Raw genomic sequence first — 27,026 nt, 5'->3', positions numbered from 1 at the left:
TTGCTTTTGTTGTTGTTTTTGTGAGTCATATGAGTTTATTTTATGTAGTCTAGATATTAATCTCTGAACAGATATGTGATTTGCAAGTAATTTCTCCCATTTTGTGAGTTGTCCTTTCACTCACTTGGTAGTGTCCTTTGATGTACAAAAGTTTTAAATTTTGATGAAGTCCAATTTATCTGTTTTGGTTGTTGTTGTTGCCTGTAATTTTGCTATCACATCCAAAAAATCATCACCAAACCCAATATCATGAAGATTTTCCCTCATCTTTTCTTCTAGGAGTGTTATAGCCTTAACTCTTATGTTTAAGTCGTTGATCCATTTTGAGAAATTTTTGTTTATGGTGTAAGAATCCAACCTCACCTTCTGCATATGGCTATCTAGTTTCTCAAGATTGTTTGTTGAAAAAACTGTCTTGGTCTTGGCACTCTTGTCAAAACTCATTTGACCATATATTTGAGGACTAATTTCTGGGCTCTCTATTCCACTCTCTATGTCTGTCTTCATGTCAGTACCACACTGTTTTGATTATTGTTGCTTTGTAGTGAGCTTTGAAATATGAAAATTTGAGTCCTCCAACTTCGTTCTCTTTCAAGATTGTTTTTGCTATTCAGGGTCCTTTGAGATTCCATATGAGTTTTAATATGGGTTTTTCTATTTCTGCAAAAACCACTGTTAGGATTTTAGTAGGGTTTGGATCGCATCTGTAGATTGCTCTGGGTAGAACTGTCATCTTAACAATATTAAGTCTTCTCATCAAAAAACATGGGATATCTTTCCATTTATTTATATCTTCTTTAATTTCTTTAAGCAATGTTTTTTAGTTTTCAGTGTCTAAGTCTTTTCCTCCTTGGGTAAATTTATTACCAAATATTTTATTCTTTTTGATGTTATTGTGAATGGAATTGACTTCTTAATATCCTTTTCAGATTGTTCTTTGTTAGTGTGTAAAGATGCAACATATTTTGCATGTTGATTTTGTATCCTGCAACTTTGAATTCAGTTATTAGCTTTCATACTTGTGTGTGTGTGTGTGTGTATGTGTGTGTGTGTGTGTGTGTGTGTGTAGCCTCATGATTTTCTAAATATAGGATCATATCATCTGTGAACAAAATCATTTTACTTACTCTTTTCCAATTTGGATGACTTTCTTTTCCATGCCTAATTGCTCTGGCTAGGACTTCCAACACTATGTTAAAAAGAAGTGGCGAAAGAAAGTGGGTGGTGTCCCAGTCTTGTTTGTTCCTGATTCTTGAGGAAAAAAACTTATAAATCTCAACTTGTACTGTGTTTATATCTGCCTTTCATTTAAGATATCATTGGTTTAGTCTTCATTCTTTTTAATCAGTCTTGTAAGAGGCATGTCAAGTTTGTTAATTGAAAAAACAAAACAAAACTTTTCTTTTGTATTGTTTTGTTTTTCACTGATTTATGATCTTATGTTGCTATCTATTTTACTTGCTTTGGGTTTATTTGGTTATTCTTCTAACTTCTTGAGAAATTTACTTAGTTTATCAAATTTCAAATTTTTATCTATTTTTCTCATATTTAAGGGCATAAATTTCCTTCAAAGCATTATTTTGCCATATTCCAGAAGTTTCTTTATGTGTGTTTTCAGTATCTTTCATTTATTTTTAAATTACAGTATGATTTGGTCTTTACTCTTGAGTCACTTAAGAATTTCTAAATATATAGGAAATCAAGGACTCTATGAAATGTTTGAAATTTTTTTGGGGGGAGGAGTTGGTTTTAGTATTTTTTCTGAGTATGTGATCAATATTTATGTACGTTCCATACGTACTTGGAAAACTGTGTGTCCTCTAATTTGTAGATGTAGAACTATATACATGTATTAGGCCAAGACTTTACTTTTATTGTTCACATCTAGAACATTACTGATTATTTTTGTCTACTTGATTTTTCAAAAAACAGGGAGAAATGTGTTGAAATCTCCCAATATGTTGATGGATTTATTAATTTCTCCTTGTAGTTACAAACACTTTGTTTCATATTTTGAGGTTATTCTATTAGGTACAAGCCTGCTCATAATTGCTGTGCCTTTTTGGAGAATTGAATTCTTTATTATTAGATAGTGACTCTCTCTAGCCCTAATTTTTCTAATTTTAAAGCCTATTTTCTCTGATATTAATGTAGTTCGCTGGTTTCCTATGGTTATAATTTGCTGGACATATCTTTTCCCATCTTTTAACTTTCAATCTTTTGTGTCCTTTTGCAATGTAGTGGTGTCTCTTGTAAGCTACATAGATCTAAATACTGTCTTTTTAACCAAACTGTCAACCTTTTAGCTGAGGAGTTTGACCTATTTACATTGATTATTCTTTTTTTTTTTTTAATATTTCATTTATTTATTTATTTTTGGCTGTGCTAGGTCTTCTTTTCTGTGCGTGGGCTTTCTCTAGTTGCGGCGAGCGGGGGCCACTCTTCATCGCGGTGCGCGGACCTCTCACTGCCGCGGCCTCTCTTGTTGCGGAGCACAAGCTCCAGACGCACAGGCTCAGTAGTTGTGGCTCACGGTCCCAGCCGCTCCACAGCATGTGGGATCTTCCCGGACCGGGGCACGAACCCTGTCCCCTGCATTGGCAGGCAGACGCTCAACCACTGCGCCACCAGGGAAACCCTACATTGATTATTCTTATTGATATATTTTCATCTGTTCCTCTCATCTTATTTTATTATTTAAGTGAGTCCTATATTTTAATATGTTTTTCTTTAGTAATTTTTTTTTAACCACTTTCACATCCATTGGCTTTTTTACTACTCCAATCCAATCATACTGATATTATCTAGACTTTAATACTGAGTCATATGGTTATACATTTTTTTTTTTTTTTTTTTTTGGCGGTACGCAGGCCTCTCACTGTTGTGGCCTCTCCCATTGTGGAGCACAGGCTCCAGACGTGCAGGCTCAGCAGCCATGGCTCACAGGCCCAGCCACTCCGTGGCATGTGGGATCTTCCCGGACCGGGGCAGGAACCTGTGTCCCCTGCATCAGCAGGTGGACTCCCAACCACTGCGCCACCAGGGAAGCCCTATACATTTCATTTTATCTTTGATTTTGATTACCTTCTTCTTTTTTAGACTACAACCACTTTACCAAGATATTTGATTATTTTTTATGACATATTTTATTATATCATATTTACTTCATCCAAAACTGTTTTCAGTGTTAGTCTTTGAGGGAAAATATTCTTAAGCATTTTATACCTCTAAGAATATTTTTCGTCATGACCTCATATGTGGATGATATTTGGGCTGGATGTAAAACTCTGTATTTTAAATCCTTTTCTTTAAACATTTGAAAAATACTGATTCACTTTCTTCTTTCATCCATTTTGCTATTGAAAAATTTTATGTTAATCAGATTCTTGTTCCTTTGAGCATAATCTTCTCTTTTTCTCTTTAGGCTGTTTGATCTTTCTCTTTGTCATTGTATACTCTTAAATTTCACTATAATGTGTCTGGGTGTAAGTTTTTCTTCTTTGATATTCTATAGGCCCTTTGATTTTTAAATCAAAATAAAACAATGATAAAATAAGATGAGATAAAATAAAAGACTTTTTGGTCTTTTATTTAGTGTTAATTCTAGGAAATGCATCTCCATTATTTCTTAAAATTTTTTCTTCCTTCCAGTTTTATTTATTCTTTTTCTCTGAGAGTCCTAATACCTGTCTGTATTTTAGTTCTAATAATTCTATCCTACATACTAATTAGATTTTCTTTCATATGCTTTGTTTCTTGGTTCTTTTCATCACCCTCCTGAGAGATTACTTTAATTTGGTAATTCCTTTATTTCTTTCTAAGTATATGCATTATGCTGTTTTTCCATAGTTTTATTTTGTTCAAGTATTATATTTTCATGGCTCCTATTTCTGCTTCATCACTTCAGCCATTTTATGCTTTCTTGTTATTATTTTATATTATAAATTATTACAAGTTATTTTATATTATAAAGATATTACAAATATCTTTATTTCTTTTAGAATGTACACTAGGTCAATTTTAAAAACTTGGTTTCATGTGATGTTTTACTTTTTATTTCTAAAATTTTTGCTTTTGATGTTATTTCTAACACTCCATATTGTTTAACTTTTAAAATAGTCATTTTCCTCTAACGTTTTGATATATTGACCTGTGAGCTAATTTTCTTAGGGAATATTGGCTACTCTGAAAGGTAGCATATGTGTGGAAAGGCCAGTGCTCAGTCCACTTAAGTCTCTATGATCTTAGTAATGAGATGTGACTAAAATCTAGGGTAGAGAATCTTGTACATCAGGAACCACTGCCAATCACTTCTCACTTCAAAGCAACTTCTTAGATCAGGAGTTCACTTTTTTCCTACTAGAAAGAAGAATTGTCTTTAGGAGTATGTTTTTTACCTTGTTGAAAATATTTTATAATTAATTCTTTATTAGATGTCTTTAAAATTTGTGAGTTTATTTCTAATAATAATATTTCCCTATTGTTATGTCAATGATTTTGCTTTTCTGAAAAAGTAACCTGTGTTTTAATCAGAATAATAAATACTTCTTCATAAAATATCTATCAAGTTGCCTACTACTCTATAAAATAAAGCTAAGACTTAGACCTTAATACCTAAGTAACTTATACCTTTAAAAAAAAGTAGTTATAATTTTGCTTTGTAAGCCTTTTCCAATGTCTATGTAATCTTTAAATTTTCACTAACACTGTACCCTTATATCTTTTAATGGAGAAAAGGCTCTTTAGATTATGTGAGATGTATTACATACTTTGAAATTGAAACCAATTGTTTAATGATATTCAAAAAGTGATTAGCTATTTACATGAAATAGATTAGTACCTACAGCATAAAATTAAATAGGATATTAATCATTGTGCTTCAGGGCATAAATTGACAATAACCAAGGTCAGGAGAGGATGTAATATACCCACAGTTAAGCAGGATTAGATTCATTTTCAGAATTCCAGACCCATTTCTAAGGGAAAATGCATTGGGTACAGTCTGACGAGGTAATATGGACCCAGTGAGATGCTATAGTCAGGAATCTATCACTTTATTGTTGCAGTGTATATGTAATATGGCTCCTTTTCTTCTCAAACATTTCTGCTATTTGCCACTGCTGCATTGAAATCCATCAGAATTCAAACTCTTCAGAGAAAAGTCCCCTTTTCCTAGTTCTTTCCCCCTTTCTTCTCCCTCACTCCCTGTCTTTTTGTTCAGCATGTCCATTATGTTTCTCAAAGGCACAGTGGAAATGAACAGTTAAGGTTCGTGATGCCCCAGCTTATAACCAACAGGGTTTTCAAAAAAAGATTTTGGAAACTTTTAAATTTTACCAATATAACTAAATGACTCACATGTTAGGGAAATATCTGCCTTTAGGATTTCTTCCTAATTGTGTTGTACTGATACTAATACTCATCATCTATCCAATTTGGTCAACTTTGTCCCTGTCCCTACTTTTCAGATGAGGAAATTGAGAGGGAATAAATATCCCACTTAAGGCACTCCCTTCTAAGGTCCCAGAAGCAAAAATACATTTTAAAACAATGAATTTATATAAAATAAAGATGGGAGTCCAAATAGAGTAAATAATGAGAAGAACCAATATATGAAAACATACATCAGAATACCATATGCAATCTATAATGTCCTTATTGATATGCACATACACTTAAATATTAGCCTGATTTCCACTGTATTTTCAATGATTTTTTTCCCTCAGAAATATACAATATTATTATATAGTTTAATAGATTATTATGTCAGAAACTAATTTTGGTCTTTCTTCACATTTATTTTCAGTCTGATTTTATAAGTATTAAAAAATTTCCCTCAGTTTGAACTGGAGTTTTACAAAAAGTGGGAATAAGATGTTAGAGTCTCCATAATAATCTGGTTATAGCTTTGCTTGGTTACTTGTATTATTTTTAGTTCTTTAGGGAATTAAAAAGATACTGCTTATTCAGCTCTTGGTTGACTTCCCAGAAATGAAATAAAGATACTTAGAATGGAAATATTTTCAACATTCAAATCATATATTTTAAATGTAGCTTGTTCTGGAATAATGAATATTAACTTGAGTTACAAATATTATTTAAATTTTTTTCTTGGGAGATCAAATCAATAAGCACATTTTAACTAACAAATTGGTACGATTTTAAATTGTGTATAAAGTACCTTAGCTTTCTGAAAAATTGTTCCCAAGAAGCACTTTAAGAATTGCAGTGTTGCTATAATTAAACATACCCTATATCCACTAGAGGTAAAAGCAGTTTTAGACTACTTTTGGTTACCAGCTAGGATATTTATAATAATCTAGAACATTAGGTGTACATTGAGAAAAGTATGCCTTCCAGGAAGGAAAGAAAGTTTTTCACTTAATTAACAGTGTAGAACACCTCTTGACTGTGAGTTGCTGGTAGCACTGATGGTATTAAGAAGGCTTCCAAAATGTTCAACCATTATACCTAATTTATGATATGCAATGAACTTTCCAGCTTTGCTAATATGTGTATTGATTTTTGTCAAAAATGATATTTTCAATCTTTTTCATTTATAACCAGGTAATGTGCTGGATCAAATTCCCATAACTTTGTAAATATTAATCAAAATTTTTCTTAGTGAGTGAACTAATTTCTCCTTTTGCTTAAATACAAATAGCTTTTTTCAACATAACTTATCCATAAGCGTGCCACAATGATTTTACAAAGTTAAGGCATACTCACTTTTGTTTAAAATTAAAATGCTCTATATTACAAATTACTATTAATAAAGTGGTAAATTTAAAACGAACATCTAAATACTTTGTCAATATCCAACGAAGATTTGATTGATCTTTTCTTCCTTTTTCCTCTAAAGCTTTCTGGAAGTATTTTGGATGTGTATAGTGGTGAGCAGGGAATTTCACCAGTTAATATGGGCCTTACAAGTGCTTCTTGTCCAAGTAGTCTACCAATGAAAAGAGAAATTACAGGTAACATTGCTTTTATAGTTTTATCCTTTATAAAAATCAACTACATAAGACATGAGTGACATATATTTCCAAGCTAAAGAGGATTTTAAAAATATTATTAAAATAGTTAGTTAAAATGGAAGACATTTAGAGAGTAAATCTATCTTTTTTTCCTCTATGACAACCAAACAGCAAGTTAGCATAACTTACAGTTCAATTGAATTAATTAATTATTCTAGGAATTGGGTGAATATACACATAACTTCTATTCATATGTATATGACAGTTTGACTAAGTTCTTCACTTAACATAGGTTCATTTTGATATTGAATAGATGCAATTTATTAACATGATTGCAAAAGAACAGATTAATAGATTAAGGAAAATTAGATTTTCCCCTTTTTAGCTTGTTTTATGGATTTCATGATTCACATTTAACTTTCTCATATGGGTAAAAAAACCCTCAGTTTTCAATAGTAAATCTCAAAATTGTTACAACTCAAAGGAATTATAGGGGCACTGTCAAGTTCCTCCAATATGTTGATGTGGGAATCAAGAGTCAGAGGAGTTATTTTCCCAAAGTCATACAGCTGATTAGAAGCAGAAGTGGATCAAAATAAGGATTTCATGGCTTACCAGACCAGTGTTAGTTTCTCCATAAGAATAAAATAAAACTCAGTCGAAATTTCTATAACAAATTTTTAGTTTGGAGCTCAAACACTGGTCTTTAAATATTTTTATACAGTTAATATAAACATTTTTAATAAATGCAATATATCCATTCTTGGAGTCTAACCAATAACTCAAAAATATCTATGCATTCAAATTATTTAGACTAAAATTAATGAATGTAGCCTTAACTAAATTTAAATAAATGTATTTTAAAACTAGAATAATTCAAAGAACATTGTATTAATTATCTATTGCTGTATAACAAATTACTCAAAATTTAACAGCTTGAAATAATAAACATTTATTATCTCATACAATCCCTATGGTTCGGAAATTCCGGGGGTGACCTATAAAACTGGTTTTGGCTCAGAGCCTCTCATAAGGTTGCAGTCAAGATGTTGGCCAGAGGTACAGACATTTGCCACTTGACGAGCTAGAGGATGCACTCCCAAGGTGGTTCACTCACAGGTCTTCCAAGTCGGTGCTGCTTGTTGGCAAGTGGCCTTGGTTCTTTACCACATTGACCTCTCCACAGGACTGCTCAGGTGTCCACATGACATGACAACTAGCAATTCAAGGGACACCAAAGTGGGAAGCTGAAAATGTCTTTTATGATGTAGTCTGGGAAGCCACACTAATCATTCCCACAAAATTCTGTTGGTTTCACGGGTCAGCTTTATTCAGTGTGGAAGGGCACTAACAAAGGTGTGAATATCATGAGTGAGAATCATCGTGGGCCATATTGGAGACTGACTATCACAAATGCTCACAAGTACATAGCACATGAAGTGTCACTTACTGAAAGTATGGAGTTGTCCAGTAGGAATATCTGAGAAATGTAGTTAGTTCCAATTCTTGGGATGTAGAAATCATAATTTTTTTATAAAAAATTTAGGTTGTAATAATTTTGAATAATCTTAAAATTCTGAGAACAATACTAATAAAAATGATTAAGCAGTTTAATATTTTCTGTGTGCTGTACCCATTTTAATCATCACAGTGATTATCAGGTAAGTATTATATTATATCAGTTTTACAGATAAGAAGCCTGAGACACAGAGAACTTAGGTAACAGTTCACAAGGCTATTAAATGGAGGGCCAGAATACAAATCCAGGTTTTACTCCTCAAAGCCCATAGGTTTTGTTACTGCCTTCTTACTAAAGAGCACTCTGTTCCAAATTTCTGAATATTTGCAAAAAATATGTATATATATTTTACCACTTGGAGCAAGTAATATTGTATTTTCACTAGTATTTCTGAATTATGTTGACTGGAAGGATTGTAAGGTAGCAATAAGTACTGTTTCAATTGTCTTCCTTTTGATCAGAAACTGATACTCGAGCTTTGGCAAAAGAGAGACAAAAAAAGGACAACCACAACCTCAGTGAGTATATTTTCCTTTTTTTGAAACAAAATTAATTAATGCAAGAGGAAATGCAGAATTTAAAATGTGTGATGTTTTATTGTTGCACCATAAATATTTTGAGGTCAGATGACCAGAAGTGTACATGCTCACTGGTAGAGCTATGTTGGGAAATTTAAATGCGAACTCTCAGAAAAGCTAGACATTTTTATGAAGTTCAGCATCTCAAGTTCTCTCCTTGATCATTCTCTCTCTCTCTCTCTCTCTCTCTCTCTCTCTCTCTCTCTCTCTCAGACTGCATGTGAGCATTGAGTTATGTCTGAACTCAGTTGTGACTCATGACTCCAAGGTTTAAAGAGATAAAAGTGACTTTAGAAAATATACACCATTTAAATAGCAAGAAATGTGACTCCAGGTTCTTATCTTTCTGTGTCAATCTGCTCCTCCCTTCCTAATGATAAGGCCTCTTACGCCTTCCTGGGGGTCAATTTGACTCTGATAATGGGTCACATGAGATGGGTAAATGCAGTCCAGGGAAGTTGTTGAGGGGCAAGTTGAGCTTTAGAGTGCTTTGTCATGTCTCAAATGCTTAACTGTCTTAAGTGAGCTTGACTAATTGGGTGTGAAGCTTTTTTGTTCTGGGAGCCAAATCAAAAAATGAGAAAAAAATAGAATAGAATAAAATTAAATAAAAACTTTAAAGCCCTAAAACAAACCAGGAATTTCCTTACATGTGGTTAGTTGAAATTGATTCTACATGTACCTGTGAAACCTGCATATATCTGTTCATCAAGCATCTGCCTACGTCACAGAGTAGGTTGACTGTGTGACTGAGGAGAGGGCTGACCTGTGGTTATAACGGTCCTTAGAGTAATTGTGGAGAGGGAAATGATTTGATTCTGATCACTTAGTGGCAGAGCAGATAAGTGTTGGTGCAGTTTATGAGACAAGTAGAACCTGAAAGACAGAGCTAGTTGTTGCCGGAAGGAATTAATGATACATCGAGGAGATAAAGGCTTCTCTCTTAGTTTTAAGCCTGCTAACTATTACCTTCCTTGCTCCTTTCTTCTCTCCTCTATGTTTGCACTTTAAATAACAGGTCATTTAATGTAAAGTATGATAGGTGCCTGGTATGACCATTATCTAAGAGTTTTCTAATTTGGATTCTCTTACTTAGGGATCTTCCTTTTTGGAGATATCAATGTTACAAAAAATTAATATCACATTTTAAATATGAATCTAGGATATCCCTTAACATTTGCGAGGATCATGGCTGGAGGACAAATAAAGTCCCACTTACCAGATGTCTAAATACTTAAAAGCTAGAAATGCTAAATTAAGTATGTTCTATCCTTCCTAAAGATTGGAAGGCCAGGTGTGAAATAACAATTCTCAGATCCTTGGAATTCTGAGTAGGAATGTCAGGGTGGGGCAATGCCAGCCTTTAGCCAGCAGCCCATCTCACTTCTCTGTCTACCCCCTAGAGGCCACTTGCATGTCTATGCTGCAAGTGGCCTCAAACACGACTGGGAACCCCTCATTCTGTATATTCAAGTTCTATACATATCTCTGCAAACAGCTGCCCCTTGTCTGCATCTTGGGACTAGGGTAAGCATCTTGGTGTCCTGATCCTCCCTCAAGAGGATGGACCTGGGAAGCAGCCTGAACAGGCTCAGGGTGTTTGGGAAGATATTCCTGTTGCAAATTACCTGGAATGTAGTTTAGAAGGGGGATCCCTTTGTCCTGTGGCTGCCTTGCTCAGTGTGGATGGGTGTGGTAAGAAAAGGCAAAGGGGGCTCCTCATCAGTATGGGGTCTGAGAAGAGAGGCCCCTTTTGCTTGGATCTAAGGACAGGAATGAGTGAATATATCAAAAACTTGGTGACGAGTGAAATCACGTGTAGCATGAAATAGTTTAGTAATTTCTTAAAACTTGACTCCTTTACAGACAACTAGTACTGGAGATGAAAACATTGAGGAACGAAACTTCTCATCATAATTAGCCATTAAAAGTTTTACTGGGCACAATCTAAGAAGAGCTGGGTAGGAATTTCTGATATTTTACGTAAGGTGCATCTAAATAATAGATTTTGATAAAACATTATAGGACTAAACCAGTCTCCTATTTTGAGATAAAACTGTGAACATCCTTCCTAGCTGCTCTTCATCTTATATTTAAAAGTCTGTTTTATAATATAGGAGTGAATATGTGTGAACATAGACTTACTAATAAATTCTCACTGTAAAATATAAATGTATTTCTATCAGCATTATCTTTGTTTATTTTCTTTTCAGTTTTTTATATGGTGTCAGTTTTTTGAATCACATGCATAGGAAAACAGGATTGGTAAAGAGGGAAAATAAACTCTCCCAAGAATCAATTATATCCTAATTTCAGAAGAATCCCAATGTATTATTTTTGAAGGTCAAGTTCATTCATGGTAAATTGCTTTGTAGAGTAGGTTCACCAAGACAATTGATATATTTTTCATGACTTTCCTTGTTTCTAGTAGCAGATCTTATTTTTGAAGCACGTATGGTTTAATGTTTTTGACATAGTTTTCTTCTCCTTCATGACATTTCACTTCCTTCGTTTCCCTAAAAAGCTTTAAAAATGTTATCTACTTAAACAATATTATGCATAAGTTGTGGTTCCTGATACTGGAAATATAGAGCACTGGGAATATAGGACTACTCTGTGCTCTGTAAGACTGCTCTTAGGTAAGGGTCAATATAGAAAACTCTACTTATTTGTATATTTGACATTTATTGAACATTTACTAGATGCACAAAATTTCCATAAGCAATGGATGCATAGAAATGCAAACAGAGAAAACAGTCTCTGAATAAAAACCTACATCAGTAGTTCTCAAAGTGTGAGCCCTAGACAAGCAGCGTCGGCATCACCTGGGAACTTGTTAGAAATGCAAATTCTTGGGTCCCAACCCAGTCCTACTAAAATCAGAATCTCTAGGTGCGGGGTACAAATTTATTTTAACTATCCCTCCAGGTGTGTCTGATGCATGCCAGAGTTTAAGAATCACTGCTCTATGTATTATTGAAAGTTGTTAAATTAGAAAACTATATTTATAGTCTAATCAACGTACATTTATTTAGCACCTTTTACATGCCAAGGCCGCTGGAGATACAAAAGAAATGGTCCCTGCCCTCAAAGAGGTCATAGTCTATTTGGGCACACATACCTACCATGTAGCAAACTTTGTGTTAGCCTTTCAGTGGCGTGTATGAGAAAGGAGAGTATATAAATATATATATATATATATATATATATATATATCAGTATGAGTAAATATTATTGCATTTCAAAGAATGATAAAAATGTTGTTTTTGAGAGAAAATGTTTTAAAATAATTGTGAATAATAGACTCACAATTCTAATATTGTTATTTTTACTTTTAGAATAAAATGTGTTTGAATTTTTTATTTTTGAGAAGTACCCTTTTCACTAAATGAAACTTTTTTGCTCATTGTTTTTCAAAGATTGTTAAGAAAGTTTACAGCTGACCAAAAATGAATTATGCTTTAATGAGAATAATCAATAATATTTCTTTTTTAATAGTTGAAAGAAGAAGAAGGTATAATATTAATTACCGAATCAAGGAGCTTGGCACTCTTATTCCAAAGTCTAATGATCCGTGAGTTCACCAATCATTTATTAATAATGTTATGGTTTCAATCCCCCCCCCCAAAAATGGGTGTGAGAGAGAGGGGGAGGGGAGAACCAAAGACTAGGAAACTAACCAGCTGTGGTAAAGATAAGGCTACTGCTGGTCTCATTTTTTAATATCTATCCAAGGCTGATCGTTATTAAGCATCAACGTTGTTACTAACACTTGTCCTATTGAGCTATAGGAAATAAGTAAATTATTTCTTCTCAGTATTTAGTGGATTTTTCTGTATGGCACCAATATTTGCAAATTTAGTGGTAGTACCAAATGCTTTCATGATACTGACTGGCATCCTCAATTTATGATTATAGCACTCCTTCCAATTTAAGATTTATGTGTACGTGAAAATTGGAATGTTGAATTTTCAGAGGTTCCAAAATTCTGGCGATATGCAAACAGAAACAATAGAACTGTAAAAACAGGCTGATTGATGCCAGTCAATAATCGGTTATTGCAATTAAATTTTCAGCTAGGTTATGGTGTCATACAGTCACAAAGTCAGTTAAACGAGATGTTTGAGGTTGTAAATTTCAAGAAATAGTTGATAAAACAAAATATCAATTTAGCATGTTAAGTGTTTCTCTAAAAACATGAAAACATTGTAGCATTAATAATGACTAGAAAAAAATGTTTTGTTCAGACTGAGAACTGGACTCTCCAGACACTGGCAAAAATCCATTATTCAGAAATGATGATGTTTGATAAAGTGATATTTGTGAAATTCGAAAGTATCCTTTCCCTAAATGTAAATGTGCTAGTTCACTTGGACAATTCATCCATTTATAATAGAAGGGAATGCCATATTTATTCTTATGGGCATAGTAGATAGTGAAGGCATCTCCAGTAGAATGGCAGAAAGCACTGGACAGAAAGTCTGAAGAGCTCAATCTTGGTGTAGGCCTACCAGTAATTTTTCAAATCTTTTGAAGTCTCTAAGCATGCAACTCTTTCTGTTCGCAGAAGGGAACATCCGTTTTCCAGATAAGACTTTTTTTAACACTTAAAATATAAATGCACATTTATTCACCAAACATTTCATGTAAGACCAAGACCTTTTAGTTTGAATGTGTTTCAATTTTTCTTTCTTACATAAACTGCACAAAAATGTATAGTCTATTTCAATTTCTTAAAGATAAAACAAAAACCTAAGGGCCAACCACCTAAGTATAGATGGATATTTTTTAATGTTTGCACTCTAATTTCTTACAGCATAGTTTTTAGCAACCTATCTCTACCTACATTTTACTTCAGCTTTTCCAAAGCTTTTAATATACTTTTCCTAAGAACAATAGCTATCTTTATAAATGCTTTTTCTTCTTTTGCATTCGTATTTCATTAGTTAACATACATATAATTTAATTATACTATCACAATAATAAGTACAATGGGCATTCATTTAACAGCCTGTCAGTAAGTACATGTCACCACAAGGATAACAGAAGTACCTGGGTGTCTCAGAAGGTAGCCTAGTGTCTACTTTGTTCTGTCAACAGTCAGTGAGTATCACAAAGGGAATGGAGAACATTAATTACTCCTGAAAGTGATTAGATAAGGTCAGTTAAGAGAGCTTCCCTTGTAACCGGTAGAGCTAACCCACAGTGCCAGGCCCAGGTTATATGCAGAAAACAGATGAGACTCTAAAATTGGACTCTGAAGCCTGACTGAACATCTTTAGATGTCACCATGCCTGTAAAGCACCAACTATATGGCTGGGTTTTTATAAAAATAAAATCAAGTAATATGTATGAGAATATCTTAAAAATTATAAAGCTTGTGTGAGGGATAATTATTACTCTACATTTTTATAGAAGCTTTGGTTGTAAAATGGCTCCTTTCTGGTTCTAATTCATTGTCCAGAACAGGGGATGGAAAACTTTTCCTCTAAAGGGCCAGATAGTAATTATTTCAAGCTTTGTGAGCATAAAGTCTCTCAAAATTATTCAACTCTACCATTGTAGCATGAAAGCAGACATAGACAATATATATATGAAAGAGCATGACTGCATCCAATGAAACTTTATTGACAAAAACAGGTTGCAGGCTATAGTTTGTCTACCCCTGATCTAGAATATGGAAAATCAATTTATCACAGAATCACATCTGAAAGGGACCATAATTGGGAAAGCTTCATTTTAAGTATTCTTAAGGGACTTTCTCTTCTTTGTGGATTTCAGAAAGAGGAATTATTAATTGTTTTAATTCTATTATATGTAGGCACTGAAAACATCAGAGTATTACATATTACACGTTAGAAGGATAGTAATACCACATGAATCCTTTGTTGCTGTTATAAGTACAAAGAGCGCACTGGGTCACAATAGAAAACACATTTCTTATGGCAGATGCATTTGAAAAAGTGGGAAAGCCACAGATTTGCAGATACAGCACTGAACTGAGAGAGGAGACCTAGGACTCATCTTCTAAACACCGCATGCTCTTGGGCAAGTAGCAGGAACTCTGAAGCTTTGGTTATAAAAAGGCTCTGAGGACCTTTCCAGCTCATGGCTAGAATAAACTTACGGTTTGGCTTAGCAAATGAAAGTTAATACCTGAAAGCATTTTGAATTCTATGACGTTGCCATTTTTGTGTATGAAAAACATTCAGAAATTTGTACTTCTTTCTTCTTTGCTGGGTCAAAATAGTATGGTCAGAAGGGAAAAAATATAGTAAAGAGCTATCGTTGAGGTATATATGTTGAGAAAATGAAATGAAAAGCACACAGTCTCTTAACTGTCAGTGAAAAATAAAACCAAACAAAACTAGCAAATACAAAAAGTGAAGCATTTCTACAGACGTGTGGTAGTGATTTACTTCATATGTGTTTTTAATCATATTTACAAAAAAATCATATTTGTAGATATAAAAATGCCAACAGAGCATGAATTATTCTAGTTGTGCTATCAAATTATTCTTTTCTTTCTATTTTTTTATATATAAAATTAAGGTATTTTTGTATTGATTTTTTTATCTTCTACAGTCAGAACTTTCTCTGGCCTTTGTGTAAGAATGGCAGTTGAGGTAGTAAATGAGACCTAACAAGACTTTCTAAATCAGAAGTTATAAAATGTTGATCAAAGCAAGAAGAATCAGACGTGTCTTGGTGTTTTCTTTCTTTTTTATTTTTTTAATGTTTCTAAGTGAATGGGCACTCCTAAGATGACAACAGATTGTACATTTTCCATAGTTTTGCCTGGCAGCATTCTTACTCCAACTTACATATTTCTGTTACCTGCTTTAGCCCTATATACATTCAAGCTTTTAACTTTCTCAACGATGTAAGTTCTTCAAAGAAAATTATTTTGTAGAAAATGAAAAGCCAGTATCAACATTCACTCCTTAGGTATGTCTTTGTATGTGTTAGTGTTTATAGTATAATGTCATATATAATGTTTTTTAATGCCTAACTGCATGAAATTATCTTGGGAGAGAGGTAAACATCTCTTTAATATATTTGGAAAACTTGAAATATTTTCAGAAGCAACCTCATATATTAAAATGGCTTTAAATAGAGTGAACTTTTAAACATTTAGTGAAATGACATCAAGTAGATATTGTAGCAAAACCCATTGTGTGTTTTCTACCACAACTTTTTTTTTAACATCTTTATTGGAGTATAATTGCTCTACAATGGTGTGTTAGTTTCTGTTTTATAACAAAGTGAATTAGCCATACATATATATATATCCCCATATCTCCTCCCTCTTGCGTCTCCCTCCCACCCTCGCTATCCCACCCCTCTAGGTGGTCACAAAGCACTGAGCTGATCTCCCTGTGCTATGTGGCTGCTTCCCACTAGCTATCAGTTTTACATTTGGTAGTGTATTTATGTCCATGCCACTCTCTCACTTCGCCCCGGCTTACCCTTCCCCCTCCCCGTGTCCTCAAGTCCATTCTCTATGTCTGCATCTTTATTCCTGTCCTGGCCAAGGTTCTTCAGAACCATTTTTTTTTTTTTTAGATTCCATATATATGTGTTAGCATATCGTATTTGTTTTTCTTTTTCTGACTGACTTCATTCTGTATGAGAAAGACCATATTTCAAAAAGAGTCATGTACCACAATGTTCATTGCAGCTCTATTTACAATAGCCAGGACATGGAAGCAACCTAAGTGTCCATCGACAGATGAATGGATAAAGAAGATGTGGGACATATATACAATGGAATATTACTCAGCCATAAAAAGAAATGAAATTGAGTTATTTGTAGTAAGGTGGATGGATCTACCACAACTTTGAAGGTTTATTTTAGATCTAAATAAACAGTACCTTAAACTTCAAAGTTGACTAGGGTTATTGTTTTCATCCTATTCCTTCTGTCCTTCAAGTTTTTCTTCCCATGAGCAGAAATAAAACAAAATTGGGGCCTTTAGGCTCCTGTTGCTGCTTAGAGTTTTAACTCAGGAATTCACTACACTTTTCAGTGACAGATAACTTCTTGGTTTAATGACAAAAGTAGCCTCTTTTCCCCCTACCCTTCCCACCACTAGATAATTCACTGTGCTTGGAAAGATATCAACAGCAGTAGTGGCCCCAGAGAACTGACAAAGCATTTTCAAGCTTGAGACAGACGTGGCAATGGTTTGGTGCTTTTCAGTAGAGGATGGCTTATTCCAGCATTCTCACCTATTAAGCATTTTCACCTGTGGTAGAATAATGTATCTTCCTTTAATTTGTTACAGCTAATGAATTGTCGTCTAACCTGAACTTCCAATGAGGCACATGCCAGTCAGGTTTTTCATAAACTACATTTTCCCATTTCTGAACATCTAATAAATACATATTAAGTTCCATGTATTTCATGTAGATCACATAAACCAAAAATACATGCAGTGTAATGTCTTTTAAAATTTTCCCTACAAGTTTACTTTCTGTTGTATTAGAAGAAATCTCGTGATTCTAAATGGAAAATTCATCCAGATTTTTCAACAGCTCTAACTTTTAGCAATCAGTTTGGCCCTATTCTCCATACATATTATGAATTGTCAGATAGTATTAAATATATTGATGTATGTTTTTAGATATTAAACTCAGTAGCCTGTTCTGTAGTTCCAAATTTATCATCTCTCCTGTCTAAAAATAAGTTTTAATAAAATATTTTTTCTATGCTACAGTCTGAAGATTATTGGCAATGTTCAACTGTATTTACTTATTGTACACTTACTTAAAAATAGATATCCAGCTTTTTAAAAAAAAATGTTGATGCTTTTTGTGCAGAAAAATTTGCCTAATGATTCTAGAAAGTTTTGCTCTATTGCATAAAGTGATGTTGCCAAACTCCAATTTGTTTCACAATTACTCAGGATCACCATTCAGGAGGGACTTTATTTTTCTTTTCCTAGAATCATAAAAGCAACCTTATAGAAAGTAGGTTAAAAGATTGGTGCATTTGAAATGATCTTAAAAAATTTAGGCTTAAGTCCTCAGTAATGTACATTTCCTCGTTCATTAATGCAGAAATACCGCACATAGATTTTAATCTCAGAGTTAATAATAAAAGCAATTTTCACTAAAAATATAAAAACTGTAATGGTAGAATCATGATATTGCATTTAGCTCTCCCACAAAAAGTCACTTTATTACTTTCTTTTGACACTTATTTTCATTCTGGGATTAATTTTACTATATAAGGGCTTCTTAACTATTCTATTAAAATTTCTATTCAGAAGCAATAATATCTAAGAGTGAATAATAGTCATGTAAATCATTATTTCATATTAATGTGAAAGATTTTGTAAGTTCTTATGAATTCTGCTGACATGCACAATTGTGAAAAGGTTATCTCTCCTTTCTACAGTGATATGCGCTGGAACAAAGGAACCATTCTAAAAGCATCAGTGGAGTACATCAAGTGGCTACAAAAAGAACAACAGAGAGCTCGAGAATTAGAACACAGACAGAAGAAATTAGAGCAGGCTAACAGGCGCCTTCTACTCCGGATTCAGGTTTTTATAAGAACGTTGCCATGAACCATGTAGCTTACATATGACTTATCCATCATCAGTTTTATTCATTGGTCTCATTTATTTTTTTCTCATTAACAATTATTTTTTCTTCCCAAGGATAATTTTATTGCCTTTTAGAAGTTCATGAATTAGATTGATTCAATTAGGTTTTGATTAGAAATCTAGGATCAAGTTGGCTTTAAAAGTATATAATGAATGACGACAACTAATTGCAAAAATGCAGAAAATAGAATCAATTTTATAAACACACAAATATTATCCCAGTCAAAAAATAATAATAAGCAGAACCTTTGTTTCTCTGGATAATACTGGACATTAAGTTCTCCTCTCCCCCTTTTATTTCTATAGTAACATTGCTATGGATTTCATTGCCTTAAGGCATATTATGCCAGTTTATATTGTTACTCCTCATCTGTTCATGTGACACAAAATCTCAGAATATAGGTTTTCATAAGCCTCAAGCTTTTTTCTTTAATATGTGAGCAAGCTTACTGCCAGGTAAAACACTCCTGTTTCCATGAAATGGACCTATAGAGAGAAATTAATCAGGAAGAATGACTGGAAGATTTCCACTATCTCCAAATAGTTGTACTGTAGCCTGAGCCACTATGGGACCATTATATGTCATGTATTCCTTTAACGAACAATCTGAGTAGTTTTTAAAAATCTGAGTATTTTCCTCAGGGTTATTTTTCAGGCATTAGAAATATACCACACTCTGTTATTTGCAAAGAATATTTATAATATGTATTAGTCTTCATTTTGAGTGCTTGTTAATATTTTAAATCTATTTGTGGCTTATTCTATAGAGTTGAGTTTACTTTCAAAGTCGTTATTTAATTATTCTTGTTTGAAATTGCAGGAACTAGAAATACAGGCTCGTGCTCATGGTCTGCCAACCCTGGCTTCACTTGGCACAGTTGATTTAGGTGCTCACATCACCAAACAACAGGCCCATCTTGAGCAGAATTCAGTAGACTATTGCCAACAATTGGTTCTGTCTCAGGGGACAAGCCCTGAGCTCTGTGATCAAGCTATGGCCTTCTCTGATCCTTTGTCACACTTCACAGATTTATCATTTAGTGCGGCTTTGAAGGAGGAACAAAGATTGGATGACATGCTACTGGATGACACAATATCTCCATTTGGAACAGATCCTCTGCTATCTGCCACTTCCCCTGCAGTTTCCAAAGAGAGCAGTAGGAGAAGTAGCTTTAGCTCAGATGATGGTGATGACTTATAAGAAATAAACAGGCTCAATTCATCAACTGGGAATCAATTCTATGCTGGTGCTATGCAGTGAAGTTCTGTGTTTCATATATTGCTTTGGCTCAATTTTTCTGAAAGGAATATATTGTTCATGAAAAACTGATTGGTTAGAAACAACAGAATTCACAGGAAGAAGAAGCACAGTGTCGAAGGATTATTAAGAGCAAAAAAGACTTTTTTTTCTCTTTGACTACTGAGTCCAAATCTACTTAAATTTTGTTTTCCTGGAAAGAGGCACAACATAAGAAAAAGCTCTCTACTGATATTTTAAAAGTAGTGACTTGGTGGTGTACTATTGGAACTAACAGACTGCAAAGAATAGACCTTCTGAAATATACATTTTCTTACTTCCGTCTCCTTCCTATTCAGCTCTGACAATGTTAATTTTCAAGAATCAAGATCGACAGATCTGGTTGTTCATTGCCTTTTTTCCACTGTCTGGGGGATAGTTGTCTAAAGTTCAAGCCTTATAGGGGAACTAATTAAAAAATAGATTATCTACCACTTATAATTGAAAAGTGAATCTACAATAAACATTAGAATTTTCCACAATAAAATACAGAAAATTTATAGAAACTTAGGATTCTAAAATTAGACTCTAATTCCCTTGGTCAGTTCAATCACACTAACTCTAAAAGCATCTTTGCATATTTATGGAGACATGCTCAGTTCAGAAAAAGAACACATTGAATGCTGTCCTCAAGAATACTGGCTAGAATTGTTATTGCTTCACACAAGCATACCCACCACCCCCCCAAACAGGTACACAATGCAGATAATACATGTTCTTTTTTTCCCCCTTCATTCTTCTGATTTTCTAATCAGCATCTGAAATTACACTCCAAATCCTTTTTACTTTGTCAAGAAGAGATATTGGATAATCAGTTTCAGCAAATAAAATATCGAAAGCCCCCCTACTAGGACAATTTGTTAATTTGTTAAATAAAACTTATCACTGTTTCCAAAATTGGATTTAAATTAATTAGTTGATATAATTTTGCTCCAAATTGATGAAATACTGAAAACTGGATTGCCAACTGACAAAATAATTAGTAAAACAAAAAATCTTTCTTATTACATTCAGCTCTGAGCAGAGGATAAAGTTCTATTCCTGTGAGTATTTAGAGTACCCTACGATCTCTGTTAGCCTTGTTAGCATTTATTATTTATATCTATGGTGCTTCACTCAAATTATTCTCTCTTGAGCTTCTTCAAAGCATTGGGAATTGACTTACCAAGGATATTACTCTGTGCTAGACCTGCATGAATGATCATCTGATCAATGAGTATTTATGGAGGGATACTCAAAACTGCAGTAAGTTCTGTGAAAATATAGAACAGATGAACAAAATATGGTCTTACTCCTCAGGGAGTTAAAATGACTGCATGAGAAACCACAACAAAAGATAGAAGACATTTAAAATTAAAGCCTACATGGTGCAGCATAAGCTGCAAATACAGGAGGTCAGAAAAACTAAAAATGAAGATTGGAGAATCACAAAAATGTTTGGGCATAGCAGAATTTAACTTCTTTTAAAAAGCATACATTTGGTGGAGGGGAGGCTATACAGGTGAATAATATCAACCAAATGATAAAAGCGAGAATAAGTTGGGGAAGTGTCTTCATGATACATTCATTAGAAAGATCTGACCACCCTAGAAGACGTCTGTTCGGAGTCCTGAAAAATACTGGCAACAAGTTATGAAAGCCCTTGAAAACCAAGATGAAATGATGTAGCAGGAATAGATTTTTTAATTAAGAGGAAGAAGCCTAAAAATTAAAATGCTACTGTATATTACTAATGTGATTGACATGTAATCTTTCATGAATATTAACTTTGGGATAAACTTTTGAAAGGGTGCTTCAGGTATTACATGAAAAATACGTCATCACAAAATTTGAGATTTTAATGCTAATGAAAGTGGAAAATATTAGATCTTTATGGTGTGCTTATTATCTCAGGCTTAGCTTACAATTAGCTCAGAGTTTGGAGAATTAAAATAATTTTCATTTTTTGACATGAAAAAACTCTTGATTTATAGGAATAGTTGTCAAAGCCAGATAAATAAATTCATCTGAAATAGATCACGTGAAAGAGAGCCATAAGATACATTTCCTCAAGAATTTTCAAGGGAACATTATATACTTTATGACAAAATTCCACTTTATTATCCGAGTTGATAAGTTAACATTGCAAATCATAGAGAAGGAATATATCTTGAAGTCAATGGAAAACACATCATTCTAGATAGAGGCTAATTTCTGTTCTCATTTTATACATTATTCTAATTTCTTCATATTCTGAGAAAACTTACACTGAGGATTTCTTCACTCTGTCATCATTTTCCATTCTGCTAAAATACTACTACTCAGCCTTGAAAGCCATTTCTCATAATCTTAGCTAGTGAATGGCTTGACACAGGATGGTAGAGTCTGGATGAAGGAGATCTGGAAAGGGTAATAATATTTGCTACTACTTACAGATTATAATAACTATCAGCGGATTGTAAAACAGGTAATGGATTTTTAAAGACAGAGTGAAGAGTAGTGTTGTGTCACAGTCAACTGAAGTAGATTAAAAAATTAATTTTAGTCATTAGTTCTTAACTTTTAAGGCCTTGATAATCTGTTGAAAGTTACAGACTTTCTCCCTGGAAAAGTACAGAATATATATATATATATATATATATATATATATATATATATATATATATATATGTATATATATATATATCCCAAAATTTGTATGTGTTAAGAGGTGTGGGGGATCTCCTAAATATCTCCTTGGATCACAGATGAAGAACTCCCACATCAGGTCTGTTGCTCAACTGATAGCATAGTAGCTGTGTATCTATCAAGAGCTAAGTGTACAGTTAATGTCATATGTAATGATGGAGGAGAGAGCCCTAGTTATCTGAATATCATTATCCCAGCCCCAGAAATGATAAGGTTGCATAGGTAAGTGAAAGTGTACCAAACACTAAACTATTCACTAAAGAAGTTGTTCACTTATAAAGTAGCCCCTTTCTAACATCCCCTGTTATATATATGCCTCTGTTATATGCTTATACATTTATGGGTCAGTTTCTCTATGACACATAGATGTTGTAACCATCTGACAATAACATTTAAAAGTTATATACATATATATAACTTTATATATATCTATATAACTTTATATATATATACATATATATATATATATATATAAAAGTAGAAATAATGTAAATTCACAGGCAAATTATTTGAATATCTAAGAATCAAGAGTGATCCTTGGGAAAATTGATGCCTACAATATGTTTTCAGAAATGAGACTTACAACAGTAAAAGAGGCATATTGTTTACCAAATAATTTTGTCACAGAAAATATCAGCTACCACTGAACTATTAATACACAATTAACCGAACCTTGTTCATTCAAATAATTATTACATAATTTCTATAATAATAAAAACTTTGTTAAAAATTAAATAAAACAATTTAAAAATTATTGTTAGTTATCTTTTCAAGATAAGGTCCCATGCAATCTTTTTTATCTAAAATATTGTCTTCCTTTTCGTGGACTCACACTAAACAACCTTTCCAACTCCCAGTTGTCTTGAAATAACAAGGGCCTCTTACGAGTAGATGTAGCTTTTCATATTTTTTTCTTCTTAGTGTCCTTTCTTATTGAATTTTCCCCATAACTGGAGAATATATATACAGATCATATTTTCTCAGTTTACAGATGTGAAGTCAGTGACTATAGCTTTCTAGATGTGGGTACAAGAGCTCTAAATAATAAATAGCCAGATGAGCTGGGGACATTGAGAAACAGCCTTTCTCCTCCTTTTTAAACTCATTCTTTTCCACTCATATGACTGTAAATAAAATAGTTAATAGCTCTTACTTAAAAAAAAAATAGACATAATGAGTTTCTTGATTGGTGTGCTCATTTACCTTCATTGTCAGGGGAGAAGTTAGATTACACAAGGTAAAAAAGAATTTATTTTTTTCTTTGTTTTGATAGATTGAGCCATGCTTGAATTTTCTTATACTTCAAAGTATCATGAAAATATTTTTTGCTGCTCTGGTATCGTGGAATTTTGATATTTAAATAAATGGCATAACTAAATGTTCCAATGTTTTTACAATATCTCTAGGCTGATATTTATCGACCTTATAATAGCTAAGATGTAGATGAAAACTGGAATCAATTAATCTTTTGCTATGTTATCAACACTAGATCAACCATCTGGGTTTCTTGAAAATACCTGAAGGATTGAATTTTGCTTCAGTATTGATAATGGCACAGCCTATATCTGCTACATGGAATTACATCCTTTGCCCTTCTGGTGCCCTGCTTGTTGATAAATACAAGATGTCAATTTGAGTTAGTGTAAGTTACATATACAGAGATTTCATTTCATTTACTTAATAAATACTTAATACATTTAGAGTGTTGCTGATCTAATGCATCTTATGACCTTTCTGTATCATTATTCATTGTATACACCAATATCTTATCATTTGTATGATTTCTAATTTGTAAACAAAGTATTCAAAATGATAAAAATAGTTTTCTTAAAATTTTTCTGTGCTACATTTGTTTTCTGTGAGAGTCATAGAGAATTTTAGTATATAGGAGATCATCAGAAAATAATTATTTTGATTAAAAAAACCTCCCACTGGATTCAACCAATTTAATGATGAAATACTGCTATCTGCTGCTTTATACATAAAAGGGAACTTTTAATCTTTTTCTTGTAAAGGGATCTGTGTATGTATTTCTACATATCCAAATGATTTCTATTGTGTTTTCTACTGATGAAATCTTCAGTAATATATCTTTTTTCCTACATTTATCCAACATGCTTCAAGAATAAAGTTAAAGACTTTTGTGTTTCCAATTCTACCTCTCCTATTCCTGCACTACCATTTTATTTCAAAAGTTCTGTATTTTCAACTTTGCTTTTGCCACAGAAATAAATTTTATTTGTACATCGTTTAAAGCTGATGATTATATATAACAAACAAAATAGGAAATATGCAAAATATGCTGAAAGAATTATATGCAATCAGGAAGTTACATATTATATTATTCTTTACTACATGACTACTGAAGTTTAAGAGCTAACTAAATTCAAGGATCCCATCTAAAAGCACTGCAGTTGCTTATGGCATACAAGGCTACAATTAATTCAGCTATTTAATCTTAATAATAACAATGTAGTTAAAAATCTTTGACTTTAATAGCATTTTATATATATGAATAGCTGAAGTAATATTCCTATAATTTTAATCTAACATTGGTTAGATCAAGAAAACATTGTTAGTATAATAAGACTGTAGAATTTGTAACGATTGCTATTTTTCATTTTTAATAACAAAGTAATGTCTTATTTTCTAAGAAAATAGAGAGCACTGGTGTTCTCTAACACATAAATGAATGCTTATACACATACTTTTAAAAAATGTACCAAAATTTTCTTTGCATATGTATAAAATGAAAGCATAGAATCATTAAATGCTTTAACATACTTTTTGTTCTGCCTTTGTGTATAGATTGCACTGGAAAATATAGAATGTGGGTTAATCATCTGAAAGGATACTTAACAGCCATGAGACTTCACAACTGACAACTGCTTACTTCATAGTCCATGCTGAAAACAGTAATCCAGTATTTCCTTATTAATGAAAATAATTGTTACATTTTAAAATATAGTCTCCTGCCATCTGCTTCTTAAGCTGTTATGATTTTGATTTATGGAAAATGTTCATCAAAATGTTGCAAAATTGCTAACAGGCATACTTGTAGCAATGAAATCACTAAGAAACTCTGCAAAATCTTTTAATATACTAGATAGTCCCCAGACAATCTAGGATAAACAGAATACTGTATTTTAATATGTAAAACATTTTAAAGCTGCTAATTGGTATTGACTAGACCTATCCCTTGATAATGAAATTAATAAGAATTTCAGTTAAATGTTAAGACTTTCTAATATTTAATACCATGTTTGTGAATTTTTTTCTACACACCTGCCTCAGAAATAATAAAAAGGATGGCTCTGAGTTGACTATAAAAAGATGCTATTCTGTGTTCAAATATAGGTTCATTGATTTTTAAAAAATGTTATATCAGATAAATTTTTTTCTTAATGCATTATCAATGCCAAAAATACTGATCAATGCAATAATTTCTGTGTAGAAAGGAATAACCACTCTAATAAGGTACAGGTAAGTCAGGATGATTTTCTGACACTATATAGACTGAAAAAAGGATGACTGAATGGGTTCTATACTTGATTGTTTATTGTATGTGTATGTACATATGTGGTGTATTTGGATACAGACACATGTCTGCCTATGTGGGAGCTTATAAAAAAGTCTTCTAATCTCTTGATACTAGGAAAGACTCCACATATAAGAATATGCTATTCTTATGTTATTTTTTTATTGGAACCTACATGTAGGCAACATTTGAAGCTATCCGCAAATCCCTTCTGCTAGAAACACACACACACTCACACACACACACACACACACACACACACCCCTTACTCTGAGTTGAGTCAAAAAGATGGAAAAAATGAAGAAAGTTGTAAAAAGTTTTAATGTTTTTGTTAAAATAAGTGATGTTTGCAGCTATAAACCTTTTAAATATATTACAAACATTGATTTTATTGACCACCAAAAGGAATATTGAAACCCACCTAAAAAATTGTTATTATTATTATCGCCTGCAGAGTTCTAGCTGTGGAGTGGTTAAGTGGTAAAATACAATAAGGTTTATGGGTTAAGGACTGTTAAATATATATCAGTTTCATTAGTTGGCATCATGTTAAATATATATCAGTTTCATGTTAAATATATATCAGTTTCATTAGTTGGCAACCATAAGACAAGAGTACAGCATTCTAGATGGTGATGATTTTGATAGGACTGACCACAATATGGTTAAGTATATAATTCATGTAATAAGAAAAAGGTGCCTGCAGCCTATTGTTCCTAGCATGGATTAAAATTTACATTTTGCTTCTCCTTGTGTCAAAACATCTGGTGCCTGCAAATGCTAACATTTTGTTGAAAAGTTTCACAAGCCAAGAAAAGTAGATTGGAAACATTGCA

The 27,026-nt window shown here is 32.9% G+C and overlaps 1 protein-coding gene across 10 annotated transcripts in view; it reads left to right on the top strand.

Moving 5' to 3' along the window:
• The window catches only part of TFEC (transcription factor EC), a 668,004-nt gene extending 642,924 nt beyond the window's left edge, over positions 1-25,080 (top strand). For 9 of the 10 annotated variants that reach the window (XM_060020780.1, XM_060020779.1, XM_060020772.1 and 6 more), the window contains 5 exons: positions 6,863-6,977; positions 8,958-9,014; positions 12,573-12,648; positions 18,478-18,625; positions 19,509-22,614. In XM_060020780.1, the coding sequence (XP_059876763.1) occupies positions 6,863-6,977; positions 8,958-9,014; positions 12,573-12,648; positions 18,478-18,625; positions 19,509-19,889 (777 nt within the window). In that variant the 3' untranslated portion in view covers positions 19,890-22,614. Of the gene's footprint in view, positions 1-6,862; positions 6,978-8,957; positions 9,015-12,572; positions 12,649-18,477; positions 18,626-19,508; positions 22,615-24,141 lie in introns of those variants that run through there. The other variant, XR_009520665.1, reaches the window with a different exon arrangement.
• The last annotated feature ends 1,946 nt before the right edge of the window (positions 25,081-27,026 follow it).

Source organism: Delphinus delphis, chromosome 9, assembly GCF_949987515.2.
Source record: "Delphinus delphis chromosome 9, mDelDel1.2, whole genome shotgun sequence".
In the NCBI taxonomy this organism is placed as follows: domain Eukaryota; kingdom Metazoa; phylum Chordata; class Mammalia; order Artiodactyla; family Delphinidae; genus Delphinus; species Delphinus delphis.
This window is presented reverse-complemented; position numbering and strand designations above follow the sequence as displayed.